Source organism: Puntigrus tetrazona, chromosome 18 (genome assembly GCF_018831695.1).
Source record: "Puntigrus tetrazona isolate hp1 chromosome 18, ASM1883169v1, whole genome shotgun sequence".
NCBI lineage: Eukaryota > Metazoa > Chordata > Actinopteri > Cypriniformes > Cyprinidae > Puntigrus > Puntigrus tetrazona.
This window is the reverse complement of record NC_056716.1, coordinates 8,527,057-8,549,739: the sequence shown is the minus strand read 5'-3', so window position 1 is coordinate 8,549,739 and position 22,683 is coordinate 8,527,057. Positions and strand designations below refer to the sequence as shown.

Below are 22,683 nucleotides of genomic sequence, written 5' to 3'. Positions count from 1 at the left end.
AAAAGAAGACATTGTATTTTGGATGACATTTCGGTCTTTCTAACCTTTCCTCACCCCACTTTAGTGGCTGGAGAGCAAGAGGCCACTTCAGAAGCCGCCACAAATCCCTTTCTGCAAGATTCCTTCAATTATTCACTACCACTCTATTGCCAGTTGCAGGCTAATGTCTAAAAAAAAAAAAAAGTTCACATAGTTGAGGCACCTTGATTAATCATTTAATGTATAGCGAAGAACACAAGAACAGGTTAAAGGTGCTGGCTACTGAAATGACAGCGTCGGCCATGTTTCATAGCTTGTTTGCGCTGCAGAAAAGACAATTCCCTTACGCTAATGTTGGCAGAACATGAATGCTCCCTCCAGGCATCATGGGAGCTTTTAGATTTTATTACCTAAGCAGCACAGGGGCCCCGAGGGCAAGACACGGAGCCATTTGCAGCCGGGTATGAAGTATGTATATCCTCGTAAAATTCACTCTGTCATGCCTGGCCAAGCACAATTACAAATGACATTATGTAAACCGATATATTCTGGCTGGAATAACATTACTTGTTTCTGAAGACGTAGTGCTTAAGGCACTGCAGGAATAGGCCACGTTTTTCAACCCCTGACCTGAACATACAAACCACAGACCAAATTCAGAAGCTGTTGACCATAGCACTTACCTTAATAAGATATTACACATAAAAAAAAAAAAAAAAAAGTTTGGCTACATACACACACAAGAGAAAACAATAGTTGAATTTATAAAAAAATGACCCATTTCAAAAGTTAACATCACCTTGATTCTTAATGCCACGTTGTTACCTGAATAATCAATCCACAGCTGTTTAGTAAGTTGTTCATGAGTCCCTAGTTTGTCCTAATCTGCCCGCCTTCAGTAAAATCCTTCAGGTCCCACAAGTTCTTTGATTTTTCAGCACTGAATGTGAATTTATACCTTATGGTACAAACAAACAGAGCAAAAAATGCATGCTGGGCCATATAAAACCAATGCCCTAGAGACATCAAATTTTGGATACATAAAGAATTTAATAACTCCAACTCTTATCATTTTAAAACTCTTAAAAACTATTAAATTAATGATGAAAAAGCCCCTCATTCAGCTGGTCCTGAGGCTTCACAAAATCAGAATAAAAAATAATAATAATAATCAGCCTAAGGACGTACCCACATAATCTGACCCAACCAAATGAGTAATGCACAGAAAACTACCTAGATTTTTGGAATAGAACAAAAACTACTCTGTTGTTTGACCCTAAAGAGAGAAAAAAAAGAACACCTAAACAGTCAGAGAGCACACCTGAGGTATGAAAGGCAGGTACTACTGGATACAGACAGAGCTGGCAGCCCAGAGAAAGCAACAAATAAGGGTTTCAAATTTTACCTTTTTGGATAACTTGCTTGTTGCAGCAGTAGTACCCTTAAAGCGACATATTTTACTCACCCTCGAGCAGTTCTAAACCTGTATTGTTTTTTTTTGGTTCTGCTCAACACAAAGGAATATATTTTGAAGAAAGTTTGTAACCAGGCTGCTTTGGGTCTCCACTGACTTCCATAGTATTTTTTTTCCCCCTTCCGTTTGGCAGAACAATAAAAAGAGCATACAAATTTGGAACTACTCCGAATGATGTAAACGATGACAGAATTGTCATTTTTGGGTGAACTATTCCCTTAAGTATAAGTAATTTGAAAGGAGACATCCAGAAGGACACGTGACACGTACCGAGCAATGAATGATATTGACTTTTTAGCAAAAATTACTAAAGAGTTTCAATATTTGTCCTATTGAAAACGTGACTCTTCTGTGGTTATATCATGTACTAAGACCTTATTAACTATGGGGGAGAGGATGAGATTTAAAGCTAAAGCTAAAATACAGTAATAGATTTGTTTCTTATTGACATTGATTAGCAAACAATTAACAATATCATAAATTCAACTAACTGTACATAGGCTCTTTAGTGTATTAATAATTAATAAATGAAAAAAGCTCAGCGTAGTCAGCTGCCAATAACTGCGCTAACGACAACGTTCACTTTAAACTTTTTAATTGGGGATAAAGCTCACGGCCTGCAATTAAACATCATTAAATAAAGTTACGTTTCGTCTTAAACGTACTCTACCACCTTATTTACCGTAAGGGTCATCATTAATTCATCCTCACAGAAAAGCATTCCAGGTTTAAAGCGTCCGCGCACCCCGACACCAGAAACAAGTCCACGTCTGTAGTAGCTTTGTTCTCCGAGGGGGTGGACGAGGTTTGATTCTATGGGTGGTTTGGTGTCGGTTGTTCTTTTAAACGCCGTCTCATTTCTTCAGCGTGAGCCTTGCTGCGCTCCCTCTTCGCCTGATACTGCGAGGACAAAAAGAGGAAAATAATTTAGCCGAATGCAGCCAGGCAAGTCAGAGGTTTACTCGGAGACTGATTTAAAAAAAAAAAAAAAAAAGTGTATTTACACGGAAGATGCTTTGGCCTAGTCTCCGATATTATATATATGATAAACCAAGACGTGCACTATTTGCAAGTATTACTCAAAGAAGCAATCTCACAATGTTACAGAAATACCATGAAAATTACATTTACAAAAAATGAAAATACCGTCGAATAACCAGTAGATGGCAGTATCACACTTTATTTGAACGCTACCTATTTGTAGTTGCTGTTTTGGTTTGTTTACATCTTGCTTTTGGATTTATTGCAGGATGCCTGTATGAAGTATACTAAGTGCAGGAAGTTACAATGTCCAAAGCCTCATATACTCACCTCTTTCTTAAGACACTTCCGCATTGCACGGTCCACATCATTACACGCGCCAAAGAACTTGAGGACATTATGCTACAGACAGACCCAGACAATCATTACTTGCATTCAAAGCAGATTATCAAAAGACAATTGTACAGTCAGAATGAAACGTCCAATTCACAAAGTAGCACGTTGCGCCCGATGCAAATTGTATATATGCATATCTATATCTTTTTTCAAAGAACACAAAGAGTTACCCAAGCACAAAATCTGGCTTTTTTGGCCCACAGAACAAAATCATAAAGATATGAAATTACATGAAGCTAAACATACAAGGTAAATGATGACTTTATTGTTTGGGAAAGGCAATTTTGAATTGTTTGTGGATTGTACAGTTCAAGAGGTGAAAGGTTCACTATGAAAAGCGTGTTTGCATGAGTAGGTTTCCATACCTCCTTGTGGCACTGTTTGAGAAGTGTTATGAGTTCATTGCACTCGTCAGTATGGAGATGGGGCGACAAATCAGGGTGCATCCTGAGTTAAGGCTGTGTGACTTGCAAGCTGTGACAACACCTGCCCTGCTGGGGATTATTAAGTAAGGCCAACATGAAGAAGAGGAAGGGGGAAAAAGTCTTTTCACAATACTTTACATTTCAGGTCAAGTTATTCTCTAATTTTGTCACAAGTTGTATTAGTTTTTCAATGGATTTACAGTGTTTTAATTGACAAATATATTAGATAAAAATATATATTTTTAAGATGTTTATGACTCTAATCTAATCTAATGTACTTCAGATTTTTCACAGTATTATAAAGCTTATATAAAGGAGAAATTATAAAATTATAAAAGAGAAAAGTTGGCCAAAATTTGTAATCGTTTACATCGCTCTCGTATCATTGAAAATCCATAAGACTTCAATTCTTTTTTGAATGCAAATTAAAAGATTTTTAATATTTACTGTTTTTGTCCATCCATTGAAAGTCAGCGTCTTCAAAAATAAATAAATAAAAAAAATGCTTTATGCGTGCAGATCAATGTTTTATTAAAAATAAATGCCTAAATTAAATATGTTCCAAATATAAAGTCAGCTTAGTTCACATTAATTATTCACTTTTTTTTTTTTTTTAATTGGTTAAGTTGGTTTTGGTTGCAGGGACTTATAAATGGATAGACATAAATAACTGAAGAAAATTAAAAATATCATTATGCGTGTTCTGACGTCTTAATGGTTAGAAACAACATAAAATGAGAGCATATGATAACAGCACTTTTTTTATTTTTAGGTGCACTATTCCATTAATTTAAATTAACTCTTGAAGACTAAATTTATTTATTAACGAAACTCGCATACTTCTTGTTCGGTTATCTGAAGATGCAAATTTTAAAAAAAAAGCAAAAATTGGTTGTCTATCAGACCTGTGACATTAGTTTATCACTGCAGAAAACAAATGAGGAAACTTGATGTGACATTAAGGATACTACAGCCTCCCCATCCCATTCCATCACTCATCTCTAAAACCTGGGACACTTACCTGCAACAGAAGAAAACATTATTAATCCATTCAATAGACTTTTCATTTAATTAATTATATTAATAATAACAGCTGGTTAACATGACTTTTTTTATTCTTATTCTTATTATGAAAAAAAAAGACAACAAAAAACGGTCTGTTGTGATTGTCCATATTTTAAAGCGTAAAGCATTACAGCATAACATGGAAATGAATCGGAACACCTTAAAAATATATATTTGTTTTTTTTCAAAAAGCATTTGTTCCATATATTGTGATGTACTGAGAGAACTGTGTTAGTACTAATGCGACTGGGGAGAAGTGTGGACATTTTCTTTTAAATACATGATAACTAATCAAATTAATTTCGGTGGTGTTAACGGTCTTGTATTTTTTGCGTATGCTAGTTTATTTTTTTACAGTTGCCGCGACTACTACGTTAGCATTAGCAGTCGATTAGCGTTACACACTGAAGTTATAACAGAAAAATGCAGCTCACCAAAGCTCTTACAGACGTTTCATCTGAAAACAGAGACTGAATCGACAGCTCTGCGAATCAATGAACTCAATCCAGCGGTCTGTTGCTCGTGAAGGGCAGCACAGTTCACGTGTTTAGAGTGACATTGACGTGTTTATCATCATAAAGTATTTCGCTCAGCTCCTCGTTTGTAGCTGACAGTCTGACAGAATTGACAGGTATTGCGATAACCCGTTTTAAAGCCGCACTATCTAACGTTAATTATTACGTCTCATATATGGTGCCTGTCTATATATCGTGTTCCCGTCCACTCTTCTTCTTCTTCTTCTTTTTTTATTCGCGAATCGTTCTTTTAGCACACTATCGCCAACTACTGCACCGTTGAGTATAGCGTTCTACTTTTTAAATACTAGCATTATTTATTATTATTATTATTATTATTATTATTATTATTATTATTATTATTATTGTTATTATTATTATTATTATTAAACATAACATTCACAGGAATACAGTGAAAGCAATAAAATACATATACAACCAGAATACAAAAGAGTAAATACCTAAGTAATAGTATTAACAAAAAAATAAATCTAAATAGAAAAACAAATAAAACGTTAACATAAATACATTTTAAAATAAATTCACATAAATTTAAAAAAAAGTGTGTGTTTGTGTGTGTAAAGTCATCAGCATTGTAGTCCTGTCAAATTAATAGAAAATAAAAGATTTTTGTTTTGCATCAATAATAGCAATCAAAAATTAATTTATTTTGTTTTTTCCTGAAAAACAATCATCGTGTGATGTAAATATACAGCATATAACACCCAATTACCATTATTAAAAAACATTTTTTTGTAATGTTAATAAAATCAGGCATTCATAATGGAGAGAAACACAATGCATTCGTGTATTTAATGTTTCATTATGATCTTGTAAATAAAGTTTGAACGCGCAAATTAGATAAATAATAAATAAGCTTCGCCGATCTTTCTGATCAGAGCACTAAATGTGAACAGACTAAATTGTTTAATCAAAATTCTCAATTAAGATATATTCGCTTTCGATTCGTGATAACTTAAATGCAAAATAATAATTCTGTCGCATATGAACAGACGTAGCAGGACTTTTATGTCATTGCCAGCCCGCTTTAAACAGGAACTTCCGGTTCAAATCTGTTTGATTTCTGGCGGTTTGTTTTGAATGTATAAAACGCTAAAGACATGTTCACCGTTTCTGTTCATTTTTTAACGTAGAACTTTTTCGTCCACTATGGACGCGCAAGCCACGTCTGTTTTAAATCGGATAATCAGGAGAATACCGAACAAAAATATAGAAGATCTTTTAAAGAAATGGAACTGTTTATCAGCGGACCAGCTGCGCGCCTGGATTACACACGACCCAAGTGGGTGATAGTGGAGCATGTCATCAGTTTCTGTGAGGTGAGCTACAACCAATAAATCTTTTTTTCCACAGTTAACGTTATTTGTAAAGTAAAATACATAAAAGGCGTACTACCGCAAATCACTAAATGCTGCTTTTAATTACCGCCTTTTTTCATCTAAAAGTCCTTACTGAATGAACGTGTATGTGCATGTGTTCGGTGAATGCATGTACCTAATCAAACTATTCATACATGGTTCATAAAAAGCTTTAACGTTAGTTTTAACACAAAGGGCCAGAAATAGGATTATTATCAGGATACAGTACTAGTAAATTGTCATCCAGCAGACTTATTTATTATTTGCACAGCGGTGTTTTGAAACCTGACAGGAATTTATGATGTAAAAAAGGAAAAAAGTTTATGAAGCAACACCACACTTTAGAGTAATGTATTTATTATTTGGTGGGAGACTTTATTAAAATGTCTCTTCCTCTCCCTATTGTAGGAGAACAGACTTAACATGAAGCACATCACTAATCTGGAAATGATCTGTAAGTGAAATCTAAAATATATATATATATATATATATATATATATATATCTCTCTATATATACTCTGGATTAACCCATTGAGCTTGACTTTTTCCCCCTCTCTCATTAGATCATATAGAAAACCCGATCGGGGCACATGGCATGCATGCCAGCTTGCAGAGGCACAGGGTAAGTGTTATTTATGCATGTCATCATTAAATAGATTTGAAGGAACGTAAAATCAGAATATCTAGACGCATGGTAAAAGTGTATAGTTCTTCTGACTTCTTTAAAGAAATGAATCCTTGTCTAAAGCAGTCCCTTTCTTCTCCTCCACAGATGATGCCGTCTGCGTAGAGCTGACGCAGTTTAAAGACAGTTCAAAGCACACTTGCATGGGGTCATTCGGCATGTAATAACGCGACGTCTTTTGCCATTTATGCTTTCAAATCCAACTAAACTTTGAGTTTAAGAATCCCGCGTAACGTCACTTAGCAGTGTATTAATGCAAATGTTTTGATTTTGCTCTTAAGATTTCCATTAAATTGAAGAAACACGAGGATGAGGCTATATGGATACGGATCGCATGGGGAGACAACTTCAACAAACCCAACCACCTTAAACCTACTTACGTCGTGCACCACCTGCACACTTCCTACGTTTTATATCCAACCTTACGGCCAAACACAAGATATATCTTTGTCAGGTGACACATTTGATATGTATATTTCGGTGCGATCGTTTGTCTGTTTTTCAACTTCGCTTTAATTTTAGTATAAGTAACCAGATATCAAGGCAACTCGATGCTTTGGCCTCGCACAAAAAAAAAAAAAAAAAGCGATATCTCATTTTTTGTTTGTTTCATTCACCCGCATCCACAGGCTTTAGTAATAGCCACTAAACATGGCTCTATAAAGGATGGCCACCTGAGCACCAAGAGTCTCACCAGCAATGAGGACTTACTTCTGAGACGGTATCAGCAGGTAACTATCGAAACCAAATGTGTGCGTAACTTTATAAATATAAATCTGATTTTCTAAATATTTTTAGAACACTCTATTGCTATTTGTGGTAATGCGCTTGAACAAACAAAAAAAAATTCAAGAATATTTTTACAATATAGAATGCATCATAAAGCACGCATGCTGCAGTTTCTTTAGCAACAGCTAAAATAAATGATTGCAATTTTTGAAACAAATACTTAACATATTTTATATTCTTATATTGTGTATTTTTCATGTAATAATTAATTTTTTTACTGACAGGTTTTTCCAAATGCACACTCAAGGATCCTACAGGACAGAAACACCGTTTCATCCCGTATGTACACGTTTTTATTTTTCCATTATCTTTAAGGTGTATCAATATAAGTCTAGTATTACTAATTTTGTTGAGTTTGGACAGAATGAGTACACATGTTTATGAAAAGTGGGATAAAAACTTTTTTTTAAAGGCACACTAGATGCACTTTCATTACTGAATGGAGTTTTCCTGCGTTCTTTGGGGTTGAGTTAGCAGGCATTCTTATTTAAATCTTCACCGTGCTATGCATTGCTGTTGAGAAAGCAGTGAAGGAACGTTTGTGTTATACTCTTAGCATCATGCGATTTTATAACTTAATTGAATCTATGCAGTTTTGTTGATCTTTCCTTGTCTTTTTTTACAGATCCTGCATTGGAAAGGAACATGGTGACCATGAAGAGATGCGACGCCAGATGTCCTGCGAGGCATTCGGACTTGGCCCTTCTCCAAAACTGGAAACGGCAGTGTACAGAGTGAGCGTGCAAGCCACCTTAAGAATGAATATAGTTTATTTGTTATTTAAAATGACACCCATTTCATTTTAACTAACCGCGACTAACAAGCTTGAGAGAGAGAGAGGTACAGAGGAACTGGCGACCACAGCCTCGGCGACAGAGAGGAGTTCTTCAGAGGGGTGGTCAGGTTCTCAAGCAGCGGTTTGCTCGATTCTCTGCGCCACTGTGTCGCTTCAGGTGAGAGGTGACAGAAACTTTGCAATTGGGGAAAAAGTCAAAATTGTCTATACCTGCCAACCTTTTGTTTTTTGCTTCAGTGCAGTTTCTTTTTCTTCTGGCAGGTATAGCCGAAGGTCCAGTCACTCCGCTGCTGTCAGCCATCACTCAGAGAGGAAGGAATTATTTTGTGATCACGGATAAAGGCCCTGGTGTTTCCAGCCAGGCATCGGCACAGACAGCCCGTCACAACAGACATTGTAGAGAAAGATCGGTTCAGCCGGGATGAGCATACATGAGGATATATATTTTGCATCTTGCAAACCGAAATAACATAGTCGCTTAATAGTCTAGTATTGTCATAAGAGGACTGAGCTGTCTGAGACGGCTGTCATTATCACTGATCCAGCAAGGAGAGACTGAAATGTTTTTACAGTTAACCTTGATAATACATGTATCATTTTTCATTTTTGCATGGTTTAAATAAAGATTTTGGTAGGAAAAAATGTTTTTTTTTTTTTTTTCTTGCATCATGTAACCAGTCAACAACATTGCACGACGGGTGTTCAATAATAAATGTTGACAATGGAAACTCGAATTTGATTCACGCTTGCTATTTACCACACTTAAATACATCGTCTAAAGATTGGCTTTTTCTATAAAAGAATGTGTGGAAATGCACTAAACCTGTACATCAACAGGATTTTAGGGGGCTTTTGTGAGCCAGCACCAGTTCATGGAGATACACTACTGTATTTTATGGTGGACTAGAAATGCTACTTAAAAAAGTAAGAAATCTTCATTTTTACCTGTTTGGTGTCACCTGCTCTCTATCAGTTCCTTATTACCATGACACCTTATTCCATTAATTCATTAATGCATGTTCTGTAAATCTAATATATTTTATATTGCTAATCTCAAATGCATCCTCAATAATCTGAATCTAGATTATCAATAAAGTTTACTAATTTTATTGGGGTTTTGGTTGGCCTATCCTTTTTAAAATTCACATACCGTTTCATCCCATTCACAACAATTTTTTAAAACCAACCAAGTGTGCTGTATTTAATTCCTTTCATAAACGTGCATTAGGTTAACATTTATAGAGTTAATAATGATTTCCACTTAATGCATTTCAAATGTAAATTTTTATTCACCATATATTTCTATATAACTCTTTCTGCTAATCAAAAACCCTGATAAAAGCATTGTGATTATAATAATTATATTTTATTTCATGTCCTTTGACAACACTAGGACAATGTTTTTTAGGACGTATTATGTCAAACTTTGCTTAAGGCTAATTCTCAATTTTGTTATAAAATATTATTTTTTGATATACTGTTTTGTTTTATGCAATATGTATGTACAAATTTCCCTAAACTTATTTTCCCATTAAACACAACTGTATATACACACTGTATTTAAATTGCATAATTAAAAAATAAGTCAAATTGGCTAGATTTTTATAACATCTATAATTTCCACGAAAATATTGATATCATTTATTTTCCTAACAGACATGCTTTTAGTCCCGTTTCATAACAGGAAGCTCGACACACCTTTAACACTTTTCTGCGATATTTCTTTATGACAAACAATTAGATTTCTTTTAATTACTATTTTAACGATAACTACAACATATAATCATATTTCCATAAAGATGTAATACATTTTTCACTGTATTCATTTTAGCCATCTTTAAAGACACAGGAGAAGGCGTGGTCCTTGCGAAACCTCCAAACATGCGTTATCTTTGTAAAGACCTGAGTGTACAGGACATCCAGGCTTTCTCTAAGATCTCAGAGAAATCCACTAAGATGTAATGTCCACAACAGAGGCAAAAACTCCATAGCTGGGTCTGTATATTTCGTGCCTGTCTGCACTGGACGCGTGCCAGACCCCTCAAAGTAAACGGGTGTTCCGTACTATTTCTGACATACTCCACGCGCCTGACAACTAGCCATTTGAAACGCTCGATTTAACGTAACGCTATCCAATAATACACATACAGTACACACGGTGAAACGTTGGCGTCGCGTGTGGGCGTGTGCTTGCTTTCGATTCGTTTTCCGGAAGTGGAACGTGCGGATTATCCGTAGTGAGTCGGTTGCCATGCGACGTGTCCCGAAGTAAATGTCTGCGTTGTGGCGTGTTGAATCATGGCTGCATCAACAGTCAACAGTAACAGCCGTCACAAAATGCAAAAATGCAGCGAAGCCGCCTTTACAAGACAGGGAGATTATTAAACCCTCCATAACAGAGCTCACCAAAGAAGTGCGGACCAACATTCTCTGTACGGTGGAAGGATGTGGGAAGATTCTGCCCAACACTCCAGCACTTAACATGCATCTAGTCAAGTCCCACAGAATCAAGGTACAACACTACATTAGAACCATGCTACGTTTGTTCTGTAACGTTTTCACCTCAGTTCTGCTTCATTTTACAGGGTGAGTCTTCTTTCATTTCTATCTCGACTCTTTTTCAGTCCGTTATGTATGTCTTCATAATATTTCACTGATTCTGATTCTCCTGCTCTAAACACGTAGCTATTTGACATGCACCAGATTCGCAATATAATTAGAATAACAAACGACTTTAAACGAGTTCTACTTTAAATTAGGTAAGTGCTAATTGAACCCCAGATATTTATACAATTATTGTGCTTGTCTTCGCGTGCTATATTATAAATAAAACCTCACCGTTAGAGCTTTTCAAAGATGTTAAACATCTCCTTATCAGCTTTTTTTTTGCCAGCTCGTATCTGGAATTGGCAACGGATTGAATAAGAGCTGACAGCCTGAGTGACATAACCCAGTTTGCAACACAGAACGAGCCAGGGCTGTTTGCCAGACACGGATTCAGATTTCTGAGGTCTTTGTTGCACCGAGAAGGAAGATCTATTGTCAACATGGTCTTTAAACTCTGGGTTGGAAGTCTAGCTTATCGCATGCTTTTTTTTGACACATTTTATTTTCTGATTGTTCCATCTGGTGGCTGTCTATTTGCTGTGTAGCTGTTGTTGTTGCAAACCATTGATTAAAAAAAAAAGTCTGATCTGACTCTTCAGATTGAAAACTATTAAAGGAATAGTTCATGCCTCAAAATGTTCTGCTCATGTCATCACAACTTCCTGAGGAACACTATTTATCTGCCTGTGGTTATTTCTCTGTTCGTTTGTCCATGCTTTAAAGCGTGTATCTTCTATTCCCATAGTGTTTTTCCCATTGAAAGGGTATGTCTCGGATTAGTATGTAACCTTGGTTTCAGGTAGTAGGGAACAAGATTCTGCATTGCTTGCAGTCCCTCTCAGTTTTCAGTCTGCTACTTGAGTTGTGATTCTCACAGCTAGTGCCGCATCTCATTCTGTATTCAAATAAAAATGTTTTCTTGCTACTTGCACAAAAATCAATATAGCTTTTTTTCATTTCAGGAGGGACTAGTCAACCCAACAATTAGGAAGGACATTAAAGATTCACAAAAGCTCTACTGCTGCCCAATAGAAGGCTGCCCAAGAGGACCAAACAGACCCTTTTCTCAGTTTTCGCTTGTCAAACAGGTACTTTCCATTGCTATTTGTCTGGAGTTGTTTTTTTTTCTGTGAGTGTTCATTTGGTAATCTGACACCAATTGTTTTTTTATATGTATTTTCTAGTACTCTATGTATAATTTATGTCTATTAGGGAAAACAGCTGACTAACGTTTTTTCTAATCTTACTAATGGTGCAGCACTTTATGAAGATGCATGCAGAAAAGAAGCACAAGTGTGTGAAGTGCAGTAATGGTTACAGCACCGAGTGGGACCTGCGAAGACATGTTGAGGATTGTGGGAGGACTTACAGCTGTACATGCGGTTGTCCCTATGCCAGTAGAGCAGCACTACTGTCTCATATCTACAGAACAGGCCACGAGGTTCCCAAAGAGCACAGGTACTCATTTCATCTGGCTAGTTTTAAAAGGTTTTTGCAATAGGAAGACATGAGAAAAGAGCATGGTATATATTTTACCTAATACTAATATCTTCTTTCAAATAAATAGCACGTCTGACCTAGGATAATATTTAGCTCACTTTCAATGCCAACCTATTTGTTAATCATACTTTATGTCTTAATAAAATGCAGTGTTTGTTGTAGGTATCCACCAGTGAAGAAGAGGAAAATGGAAAAATTGTCAAGCAGTACAACAAATTTTATGCCTGATGAACTAATAAATGAAATTCAGACTGTAAGAAAAAGCTCAGCGGAAGGAGCAGCCCCTACCATACTCGTCTCTGGAGCTTCAGACATAGCACAGCACAACACTAACAACGCCAAACACACCCAAAAACTCCTCCTCCCGAAGCCCAAAGTGGCCCTAGTCAACGTTCCTATTATGCAGTTCACCCACCTGCCTGTTCTCCTACCCTCCGCGGAAAGTAGTGCCTTGAGGTCCTTGGTCTTGTCTGTGGATGCACAAGGATCCGTAAGCACTGTGCATATTTTGTCACCGTCAGTCGGCACTGTGATGCCTGATCTGAACAATAAGACATTTAAAGAGGCCTTTCCATTACATACATCAGGCCCAGAAACAATTAGCACAGGAGTACAGGTCAATCTCGAAAGTCAAGCCGCTTTGGGAGATCCAGTGGATCTTGGATCCAGAAACAAAAGCACTTCAACAAACATTCAAACCGACATATCATACCTCAGCAAAGGGATGGATGCTGGACCGCTGACTGTTTCCCCCTGCTGTGAGGCCTCTGTGTCCTCTTGCTCTCAGACAGACATCAGCGTAAGCGCTCAGATTCAGCTGCCTGTTAATGTGCAGACCCAGACACTACCCTCGCGAATCAAAGCCACATTTTCCATTGGAGCGCAGACAGATGTTTTCAGTTTTTCTTCCTTTAATGTGACCCGAGAAACGCAAGCAGCAGGCTGTTCTGCAGCCCCAGTGGATGAAAGCCAAATGGACCAAGCAATGTTTTTCAATACCGATACTCTCAGTGTCTCCACTCAGACAGCAGAGGATGATGCACATTTCAGAACCAGTGGCTTAGAAGATCCTCTGACCAGCACTGAAGCTGGGCTTTTTGAGGACAAGACTGCTGCGTCCATGTGTTTTGGGGCTCAGACTGACATTTTGCACCAAAACACAGTAGCAGACAACCAGACTCAGACCATGATACTTTTCCGTGACCTTGAGAATATTCTTTCTGACAGCATGAACGGGGCAGCTTCAAGCTGCACTTCGGGTTTAGTTGCTACGCACGAACCACATCACACTGGTATCGACTTTGACTTTGAAGAGTTCCTTAATGCCACACACATTCAAACTCAGACAGAAGAAAGTGGATTAAACAGTCTGAACACAGAGACAACTTTGGAACTTCTAGACATTGAGACACAGACTGACTTCCTGCTCTTCGACAACCTTGGTAATGGGCACAACAGTGATGTTGGAACAAGGGTGCAACCAAGTGATCTGGAGCTTGAGATGTTTGACACGCAGACCCAGACGGACCTTAACTTCTTACTTGACACGGGTGGGCACATGCCCCTTGGCAGTATCCTCAGACAGTCTAGTTTCAGCATGAGCACAGAGTCCTCAGACACAGAAACGCAGACCGACGTCAGGCCCGCGCTCCACTTTCTCTGCCTTGCTCCCATGATGGGCAGGTGAGGCTTAGCACTGCTGAAACCCAGACCATCTCCAGTTCCTTTCAGAGCCTTGGCCACCTCTTCCACACTAGCAACGAGACCCAAACTGCAGTGGATGACTTCCTTTCAGCAGACTTGGCCTGGAACATGGAGTCTCACTTTAGCTCGGTGGAAACCCAACGTGTGAGGAGCTCATCTCGCTATTTCAACACAACGAGAAAGCCACAAGCTGAAGGCTCCATCAAAGGCAATTTGGTCAATTTAGGTCACATAATGGTCAATCCTAGTATCTCCCTCAGCAAGGATGGCAGAACTTCGAAACAGTTCCTCACAACCATCTAGAGCTCAGTCTGTCAGATACTAACGTTGTGTCTAATCGCAGAATTTCCATTTAGACACAGGTAAGGTCCACAGGCACTTCTATCTGCCCAAGTCTAAGGATGTGTAAGTATACCTTTGCAGCACTTTATCACCTCACTATTAATGATCCACATATATCGGAAGTCCTTAAAGTATTTTATTTGTTGTAGTAGGTCAGGCTTGTGGCAATGCGTAGTAAGTTTGTACTGATGTTATTTCACAGATCGGACAGAAATTATGAACCTTCATTCCACAAATAAAATGTATTTTAGGTTTACTTTCTAGTCTGATATTGTTTAGATGTCTTGAGTCTTATTGTCTTTGTACATGTTATGTTTTTTTTTTTTTAAACTTGGGCTGCTTGTTTTTTTGTTTTGGTTTTTTAAACTTGGGCTGCTTGTTTACTTTGTGCTATGAAAATTGTTACATTTAACAGTGCAATGCTCTAGACCCATCTAAAAGCCACTGTGAGTATATTTAGGTCTTGATTCATGACAAAATTCATGCAAATATGTCCTGTTGACTGTTATAATAGTAACATACTAAATCAGTTGAATTTGGCGTCTTATGCATGTTTAAGACATTACATTTCCTTTAGAAGCAGAGCTGAGGATTTGTTCTTGTTTACTGTGATTTGCATTCTGTACTGTGAATAGATTCGATTACGCAAATCGCAAATGTTTACTGTAAAACGCAAACCTTTAATATTTCTTGGAAAGCAAGAATCAGTTTTGATGGTATATACGCTCATCCCTCCTTATGATTTTAAGTAACTGTTTACACACACTGTATAAACCTTTTGTTGATGCCTTAATTTAAGTGTTCAGTATGCTTTTGGATATTTGAGATAATGAAATCCCAGTGCTGCTTAATGGAGGATGTTTGGAATTGATCCTTTGTGTTTTTTTTTTTTCTTTACTGCAGTATTTTTAGGCGTGTATGATTATTGTGATGGTTATTATGAATGTTTCCTCTCTGCGTTAAAACTCACTACTCATTTGCCCTTAGTACACTAAATATGGAAGGCAAACTTCATAGCTTTATTTTTGTTTTGTGTGTGTGTGTGTGTATATATGTATGTGTGTATTATGAATTATTTCTGAAATGTCCAATTTATTTTGTACTACTGTACTTTATGTATATAGTGGGTTTTCAATAAGTAGAATGTAAGTGACGCAGTGTCTGTTCCTTTTATGACGTCACATCGGCTTGCTTCTCAACATTGTAAATCACAGAAAAAGAGCTTTAGTATTTTCATGGCAAACACTAGGAACTCTAGTATTCAGCCGCTATGTTAACCTAAATGCTATTTAGATCTTGAAATAAATACATGTCAATTTCTGTGTAGGCAATGATGATGTCATAGTGAAAACTATTGCTATAGAAAACTTGAAGGAGTCCCAAGTGTTTCTTTGTAAAGAGTGTATGCATATTTTTGTGCCAAGAATAACTCTTGTGTTGCTTTTTTGTTTTTCACCATGTCTTATTTAATTTAGCATAGGACATAATTTAATATGAGGTGTAATAATAATTATAAAAATACGATTATTTTTGTTCTTTAGAGGCTGGTCATGTGTATGCTCTAGCTATGTTCTGTTGTTTAGAGGCTATGCTGATGCACATGAGACTGGAAAATAAACTGCGGAAAATAATTAATTGAATCAAGCGTAATGCAGTGATGTGTTTTATTTCAGTTTTCTATTCTCTTTATTGAGCAGATATCCTGAGCAAATATGTTTCTGCAAATTGCTGTTTACTAAATCCTATTATTTTGGTAGACATTTAGCTGGACACAGCTTTGAAGAGAATTCTCAGTTTTTTTTTGACTATCTTTTTATAATGTTAGTAGTTAAAGCATGTGCAATTGGCACTATTATTTAGTCATATATTCATAATGGATCAGCTAGTCTGAAGTAAGGTGTTAATCAGGTTATGTTTAGTGAATGTTGGACAGTGTTTATCCAGTCTGAACACTTAACATGCATAGTAATCATTCTCTGAGAAAACAACAGACTTCTCTTTCTCTTTATGTTGCATAGTCATCTTCATGTAGCACACATTTCCAAGTAAACTGAAGTGTGAAGATGTTCTTGGTCTCTAGTCACTGTCTCCAACCAGTATGCTGCAACAATGTACAGAGAGTTTAAAGATCAGTAATATTCACGTGTGAAATCTTGTTCCAATCAGCATTAGTCGGTGAGTTTCCGGTCTTTTCAGATCTCTTGCTTTGTGGCCTGGAATGCAATCTATAACTGACATTGTTCTTGGCAGAAGGCCTTGTCAAGTCTTCCTGCCTGAGGTTTCTTCCAGGGCGTAGAAAGCCTGGGGTAATGTATTTGACACGGTGCTAGAGGGTAAAACCATACTTATTTTGAAAAGTTGTTAAAAATAGATGGCAGGTGATTGCTGTCCTGGGACAGCCAACGCTTTTAGTACAGGGAGATCCCTTTAACCTGTAGCCATTATCTTCTGGAATAAAATCTGTGAGGGTCTTGAAGACATTTCCTGAGTCACCATCGTTCTTCAGTCTTTCACCAGCAGTGACGGATCCAGTGGCATCAGGCGCCATGGCCTTGGTGATTTCTGGACGGTGGCAACCCGTTGGCTCAACTCTTTTCAAAAGACTGTAGTTTCTGGACTCTTTGACAGGCGCAACACGCCAAAGCTTCTGATGCTAAGAGCAACTGTATTTTCTCCTCGGATTTGACACGGTTCTGTTTGATGATGACAGACTGATGGTAATTTCTGTGCACGCTGTTCATCTTCAGACAGCATTTTGTCGATCAATGGTTCTGTGATATGTTTCGGCAGAGATAAACTGGAGAGAGTACAGTTCATCTGAAGAGAAACTGTCCGCCTCCCTCAGCAAGATCTAGAAGAGTCGGGTCAGTCTTTCTAAAGGTTTTCACTGAGTTTCCAGCAGAGCAGCAGATTGGCAGATTAGAAAAATGAAGGTCCGCAAGAGAGAGACAGTGAGAGTCTCATGATGTCTCGCTTGATTTTTTCCCCTTCCTTTGCGCTTGAAGAAATACACCGAAAGGAGGAAATCTCCCCAACCTTCGACCTGTTAAAAATATATATAATAATTCCATATTACATATCAGTGGATAATATAATAATAATACTGGTAAATTTATAGAATTCCCAAACTAATGTGGTTTAGCAGCAACTAATGACAAAATAGTGATACAAAGAGGGACAACGACTAATAAACATAAATGACAGCAACATCAGTTAGTTCAGAGGAAAGCGTTGTCAGAATATGTGCGTTTTATATATCAGAAGCATGATAAAGTACAGTTCTTGCCAGTTCGGTTGTATTAATTGGACTCACAGCATCTTCCCAGCCAGTGCGGTTCTGAAGTACATGTATGTTGTGCTCCCTGCAACAATCCTCTTCGCTGAGATCCAGCAACACGTTGACATACTGTCTGCCCGAGGACTCCGCGTTACTTTCCGTGCTGTGCTGTTTCTCGGCATCCGTGCGGACTTCGGTGCTGTTCATTCTGGACTGCTTCAGTGAGAGCAAAAGGGATTTCTGTAACAATATTGTGGGTTTTGCAAGTTAGATGTTAAGTTGTCAGATCGCATCAGCAGTTGAAAGACTGCACGAAACATGTAGGCTACGCGTAAATGCGTCATATAAACAACAAACATGCAATAGGTAGCCTAGACACTTACGTTAGTTTTGACAATACTGACATGCTGCTGGGCAATAAAAAATAAGTATAGAGCTAAACATCGGTGGTCTATTCCATTCCTGTTAAGTAAAATGTGCAAACCGCGAACGGATGTTTAGAGTTCCGTTGTCATGATAACCTGAAGAGGATGACGTAGTGGAAAAGACCATCCGTGATGGAGTGCATTAACGATATGGGTGATTTTGTACACTTGTTTTAAGTATTAAGTAGGCTACATATTGTTAATAAAACAATATGTTGATAAATCTAGAAGATTAATTTAGATTAGCACAATGTGTAGTAACTTGAGTAATTTATTATTTTATGGTATTTTAATTTAAGGCATTCACGACGGAATCCTACGTATCGCATGCTTCATTTTGTATGCCATTTAACTTAATAAAGCCAGTCGCGTAGGAACCCTTCTGTCTAGCTTGTTGCTTTGTAAAATGAATACCGGCGCATGCACATTATTTATAATAGATCATCACAATGCGTCATGTTTTTTTTTTACTCTTCTTCTTTATAAAGTTTACTCTGAGTTATTATTGCGGTGTTTTTATCAGCTGTGAGACGTGGTCCAGCTTAACGATGTAGTCGTGGCTAAGGGGGCGTATCTAAACCGGCGAGGACGTGCTTATTAATATTAGTTACTACACACGCCGTTCAGGTTCAAGTTGATTGGCTGAAAGAAAGACTTTGGCAAAGAGTGTACGTCAGCTGACGAATAAGCTTCGCCTTATGAATATTAACTATGTTCTTGACCTCACGGATTGAGAGAGGTTGGCAAACGTCGGCTTGGCCTGATAGATATTCATTACCTAAAGCTTCGCCATAGTAGGATCTGCTGAAGGCAGCAGCATCTCAGCAAGGACTGCTTCCAGATATCCGCACTACCATCAACCGCAGCTCCCCGCAGCCTACAATGCGGAAGGACAATTAACATCAGACCTCGACCACCAAACAAGTTTTAAAAGGATTTCGCAGACTCTTTTATAGAAACCAGGGGCTGCTGTGGTAATGCTGCCTCCCAGGAACTGCATCCCCAGAAACTACAGCTGTATCGCAGGGCTGTTCAGAAACCTTGACAGCGTCCAGGCAAAAGCTGGAGGACGGAGAAGATATGGAGGGAGAGGATGGCAAGAACGAGGACCGTGAATCGACAGAAATAAACGCGTAGTGAATGAAAAGCCGAGGGGAAGGGTAGTCGTCCCTGAAGTTCTCTCACAGCCCGAGCCAGCGCCGCAGGTGCAAGTCTCTCCCACACCGGCCGAAAGAGCCAAATTAGAAATCGCACGGAGCCGGAGCCCGGAGCAGTCAGAAAAAGGTTCACTTCGCGGACCCCCTGGGCCTGGACCTGATTTCTGTATCAAAACGCTTCGATGACACTTGGATATGCCAGAAGGTGCCAGACCGCATTATTGACAAATTCAAAAAAGCCAGAGCGCTCCCACTTGAACAATTTCGATACAAGTCCAACACGTCAAGCCAGTCCGTGTTCATGGAGCTGCTCAACCTTCCCACACGAATCCAGGATCTCTGCCGGACTTCCTCGACAGAGTTTCCTCAGAGAAGGTTTTTGCTGGAGTCCCGTTCAGGCGGATGAGTTCAGCCCCTCGAAGGTCGTGCGATCAACAATTTGGCTTTTTCGAGAAAAAAGTCTATCTGAAGTACACCTTAAACAGCTGGACGATGTTTATTGATATCTCCGGCGTCTGCATGTACAATTTCCAGCGACGGGCGCACTGGACAAGTTTAGCTTCAAAATCATCACCCCGACCTTTTTGGAGTTTGGAGGAACGCTTCAGTTTGGTGGTCAGGTACTGCGTCGTTGGAGGTGAATTTGGGACAACAACAATGGAAATAATTACAGAGGCAAGAAGGCACAGGTTTAAAATTTCTCCTCCGAGGGAATGGGAAAACGGCTGGATCCATTTCATTTAGTGCGCGCCTCAGCCTTTCAGCCGTGGCGACGCTTGCTCGTGAATATTCGTTTGCGACTTCCGTCGACCAAATTGCTCAGTAATAATCATGAGCCCGATTCTTCGCCATAGTAGGGTTGGTCACCTCTTCAGCACCGTAGCCACTCCGAAGGAACTACTGACCTTCCGTGAAAAACGTATGTAGCGTACCACATGTTCGTAAATGTAACACCGTTGTCTGTGCTTTTGTCATTGCTTCAATAATGATAGCGAATAGAAATTACCAACACGTACCATTAGCCGTGTTTCCATCGTTGTAATACGCCGGTTGTTTAGCTGCAGTGCACGGAAGGTCATGGAGACCAGACCCCTGCTGCATTCATTAAAACGAGCGGCGCCGTTTTACGTTTATCTTAAATGCGTTGCGCTACAAAAGGATATCGTGTAATAATTACATAATCCGCGGTGAGCCTGTCACAGTGCTTGTTTCACATCAAACCGCAGCTACTAAGGGTTCAGGCTACCTCTGAGGAAGATTTTTGATAGGCCTATAATAAATAAAACATTTAGAAGAGCATATTGGAAGCGCGTAAAATGTTACTTGCTCTTACAAAGACAGCGAAAGTGAATTTACAGAGCCGCTGAAGTGTTTAATATCGCATACAATTTCTCATAAAACATGCAGACTGTTGACTTTTCAAAAATCTGTTTACAGTATTGAAAATTATAGATGTCGGCTTAGTCCTCTCAAATGACTTTTTAACATATATGTTGCGCATTAACAACAAATTAGCAAAAGGGGTCACTTTATTTTGGGAGGACTATCCCTTTAATGCATGTCCTTGGTTTAATTGTCAGCTCGTGGCAAAAGGCAGCCATTCCAGCTAGAAACACTTATTTTTCACAATCTAGTCAACAGCTGATTGATAAAAATCAAGTCGTGCCTAAGATTTTCTCTGCTCATTTTCACAGTATGATTGTAGAGTCAGTCGCAAACGCTTTCAGTATTTAAGGCTCTTAAAAAAACTACATTTTGTTAATATCCAAATCACATCCTCTTAATACTTACTATCAAGTCTGTAACGGTTTACAGGTGACATGTAATTGTTGAAAGGAAGGTGTGTAGTTTATCTCATTTTTTATTTTTTTTTCAATGATCGTATGTAATTTTTATAGTGTTGCATTTTTCTACATTACCATTTCATAATTTTTTGTATTTTTTTAGCGTCACACCTTCCCCATCAGCAATAAAAACATGTACGCTATATATACTATATAAATAAAAAAATAAGAAACGTAATTTAAGAGTAATGATTACGATCGATGTGATTTGGAATTGGTAAAATGTAGTTGTAAAAAAATATATATATATATGATCAGACTATAGAATATGCATGCACTGTATGACCCCAACCCAACATTTTTATAAAAAAAGTTATTATGAAATGACAGCAATTTGCATGAAAGCATGACACTAAAGTGGCTCTGTATAATTTGTTGTGAAAAACTGTGAAAAAATAGTTTTCTCATTTAATAATTGCCATATAACCCAAAGTTCATTACGTTTCTGTGGGTAATACATGTCATGTCTGATGCTTTTTTTCCTACACGGCTGCTACATTCTAGTTTAAGTCTACTGTATATCACTGTGGTTTCTTGCTTTAGACGCCAGAAATACTTTTATCGCTAAATATATTTAATACACGCTGATTTATGTATTCGATAACTGTTTAAAAAGTACAAATCATATACAGCCAGTCAGGTATTGTCACAAAAGAATTTCCTTCTCGATCCTGGTCAAATAGGAGGTTATTTTGTAATGATAGCTGGTCGCTTCTTTATATAATCTTGTACTAACCTAAGACCAAAACATATCTATTGTCAAAAATCTCTCACTTTTCCAACAACTCCATCAGATTGCATATTATTTTTTTTATCGTAATTTACAACCAAATAAGTATTTTCAGATTTTCAGGGATGATTAACATTTAAAATGCCCAGACCTTAATAAAACAAGCTGTCATACTGAAGTGAACAGATTTCATAATAAAACCTTAACAATAGAAAGTGTTTAATATACCTCGCATTGCGTAAGCTAATAAATCTTGACAATTTGTGTTTGTTTTATAACGTTATTTTTATGACTTAACGTGGCTGCGGGTCTTTGAAGCGTGTCAAGGTACCTTAGGTTTAAAGATCGGGCGATCTCGGTTGATTTCATTGACAGAAGCACACTGAAAGAATTATTTCTACGTGGTGTCTTCAAAGGTTGTCGAAAGTTGTCGGTTTTTGAAGCGGATGTCGTAACAAATGTCCGCTGGAAAGATCGCCAATTGAAACGCTTGGCCGGTTTGTAAACCTGTGGATCTGGGGTGGAAAATACTGTAGAGGACAGCGGACAATGAGCACAGTGTTGAAAAGGGGTGGGGCTATAAGGTCTATAGCAAGTTACTGCCACTGAAGC

At 38.1% G+C, this 22,683-nt stretch overlaps 2 protein-coding genes and 3 pseudogenes across 4 annotated transcripts; 3 read left to right on the top strand and 2 right to left on the bottom strand.

The window, feature by feature from the left end:
• Positions 1 to 2,031: 2,031 nt before the first annotated feature.
• LOC122362511 (COX assembly mitochondrial protein 2 homolog) lies at positions 2,032 to 5,041 on the bottom strand. 3 transcript variants are annotated; one of them, XM_043263989.1, is made up of 5 exons: positions 4,755 to 5,041; positions 4,224 to 4,276; positions 3,196 to 3,266; positions 2,765 to 2,836; positions 2,032 to 2,353 (listed from the first exon to the last, which is right to left on the bottom strand). In XM_043263989.1, the coding sequence occupies exons 2-5, from the start codon at positions 4,252 to 4,254 to the stop codon at positions 2,267 to 2,269; spliced, it is 261 nt and encodes an 86-aa protein (XP_043119924.1). In that variant the 5' UTR covers positions 4,255 to 4,276; positions 4,755 to 5,041; the 3' UTR covers positions 2,032 to 2,266. The 3 variants fall into 3 exon arrangements, with proteins under 3 accessions (XP_043119924.1, XP_043119925.1, XP_043119926.1); XM_043263990.1 differs by lacking the exon at positions 4,224 to 4,276 and having other exon boundaries at positions 3,196 to 3,324; XM_043263991.1 differs by lacking the exon at positions 4,224 to 4,276 and having other exon boundaries at positions 3,196 to 3,321.
• Positions 5,042 to 5,896: 855 nt separating this feature from the next.
• On the top strand, positions 5,897 to 10,447 carry LOC122362729 (annotated as a pseudogene).
• Positions 10,448 to 10,830: 383 nt separating this feature from the next.
• LOC122362585 (ATM interactor-like) lies at positions 10,831 to 14,823 on the top strand. The gene is given in 6 exon segments (XM_043264121.1): positions 10,831 to 10,997; positions 12,055 to 12,180; positions 12,351 to 12,550; positions 12,755 to 14,237; positions 14,240 to 14,432; positions 14,435 to 14,823. Coding segments are annotated over 6 exon segments (2,088 nt in total). The 5' UTR covers positions 10,831 to 10,967; the 3' UTR covers positions 14,491 to 14,823.
• A 1,808-nt stretch (positions 14,824 to 16,631) lies between these two features.
• On the bottom strand, positions 16,632 to 20,972 carry LOC122362728 (annotated as a pseudogene).
• Positions 19,318 to 20,490, top strand: LOC122362909 (annotated as a pseudogene).
• Positions 20,973 to 22,683: the final 1,711 nt, after the last annotated feature.

Bases quoted from the DNA above. Each gene is read 5' to 3' on its own strand.
- LOC122362511 (XM_043263989.1), bottom strand. From the start codon at position 4,254: ATGAGTGATGGAATGGGATGGGGAGGCTGTA. The intron at 3,267-4,223 runs GTATCCTTAATG...GGATGCACCCTG, and splicing joins AATGGGATGGGGAGGCTGTA to ATTTGTCGCCCCATCTCCAT. The intron at 2,837-3,195 runs GTATGGAAACCT...GTCTGTCTGTAG, and splicing joins TCAAACAGTGCCACAAGGAG to CATAATGTCCTCAAGTTCTT.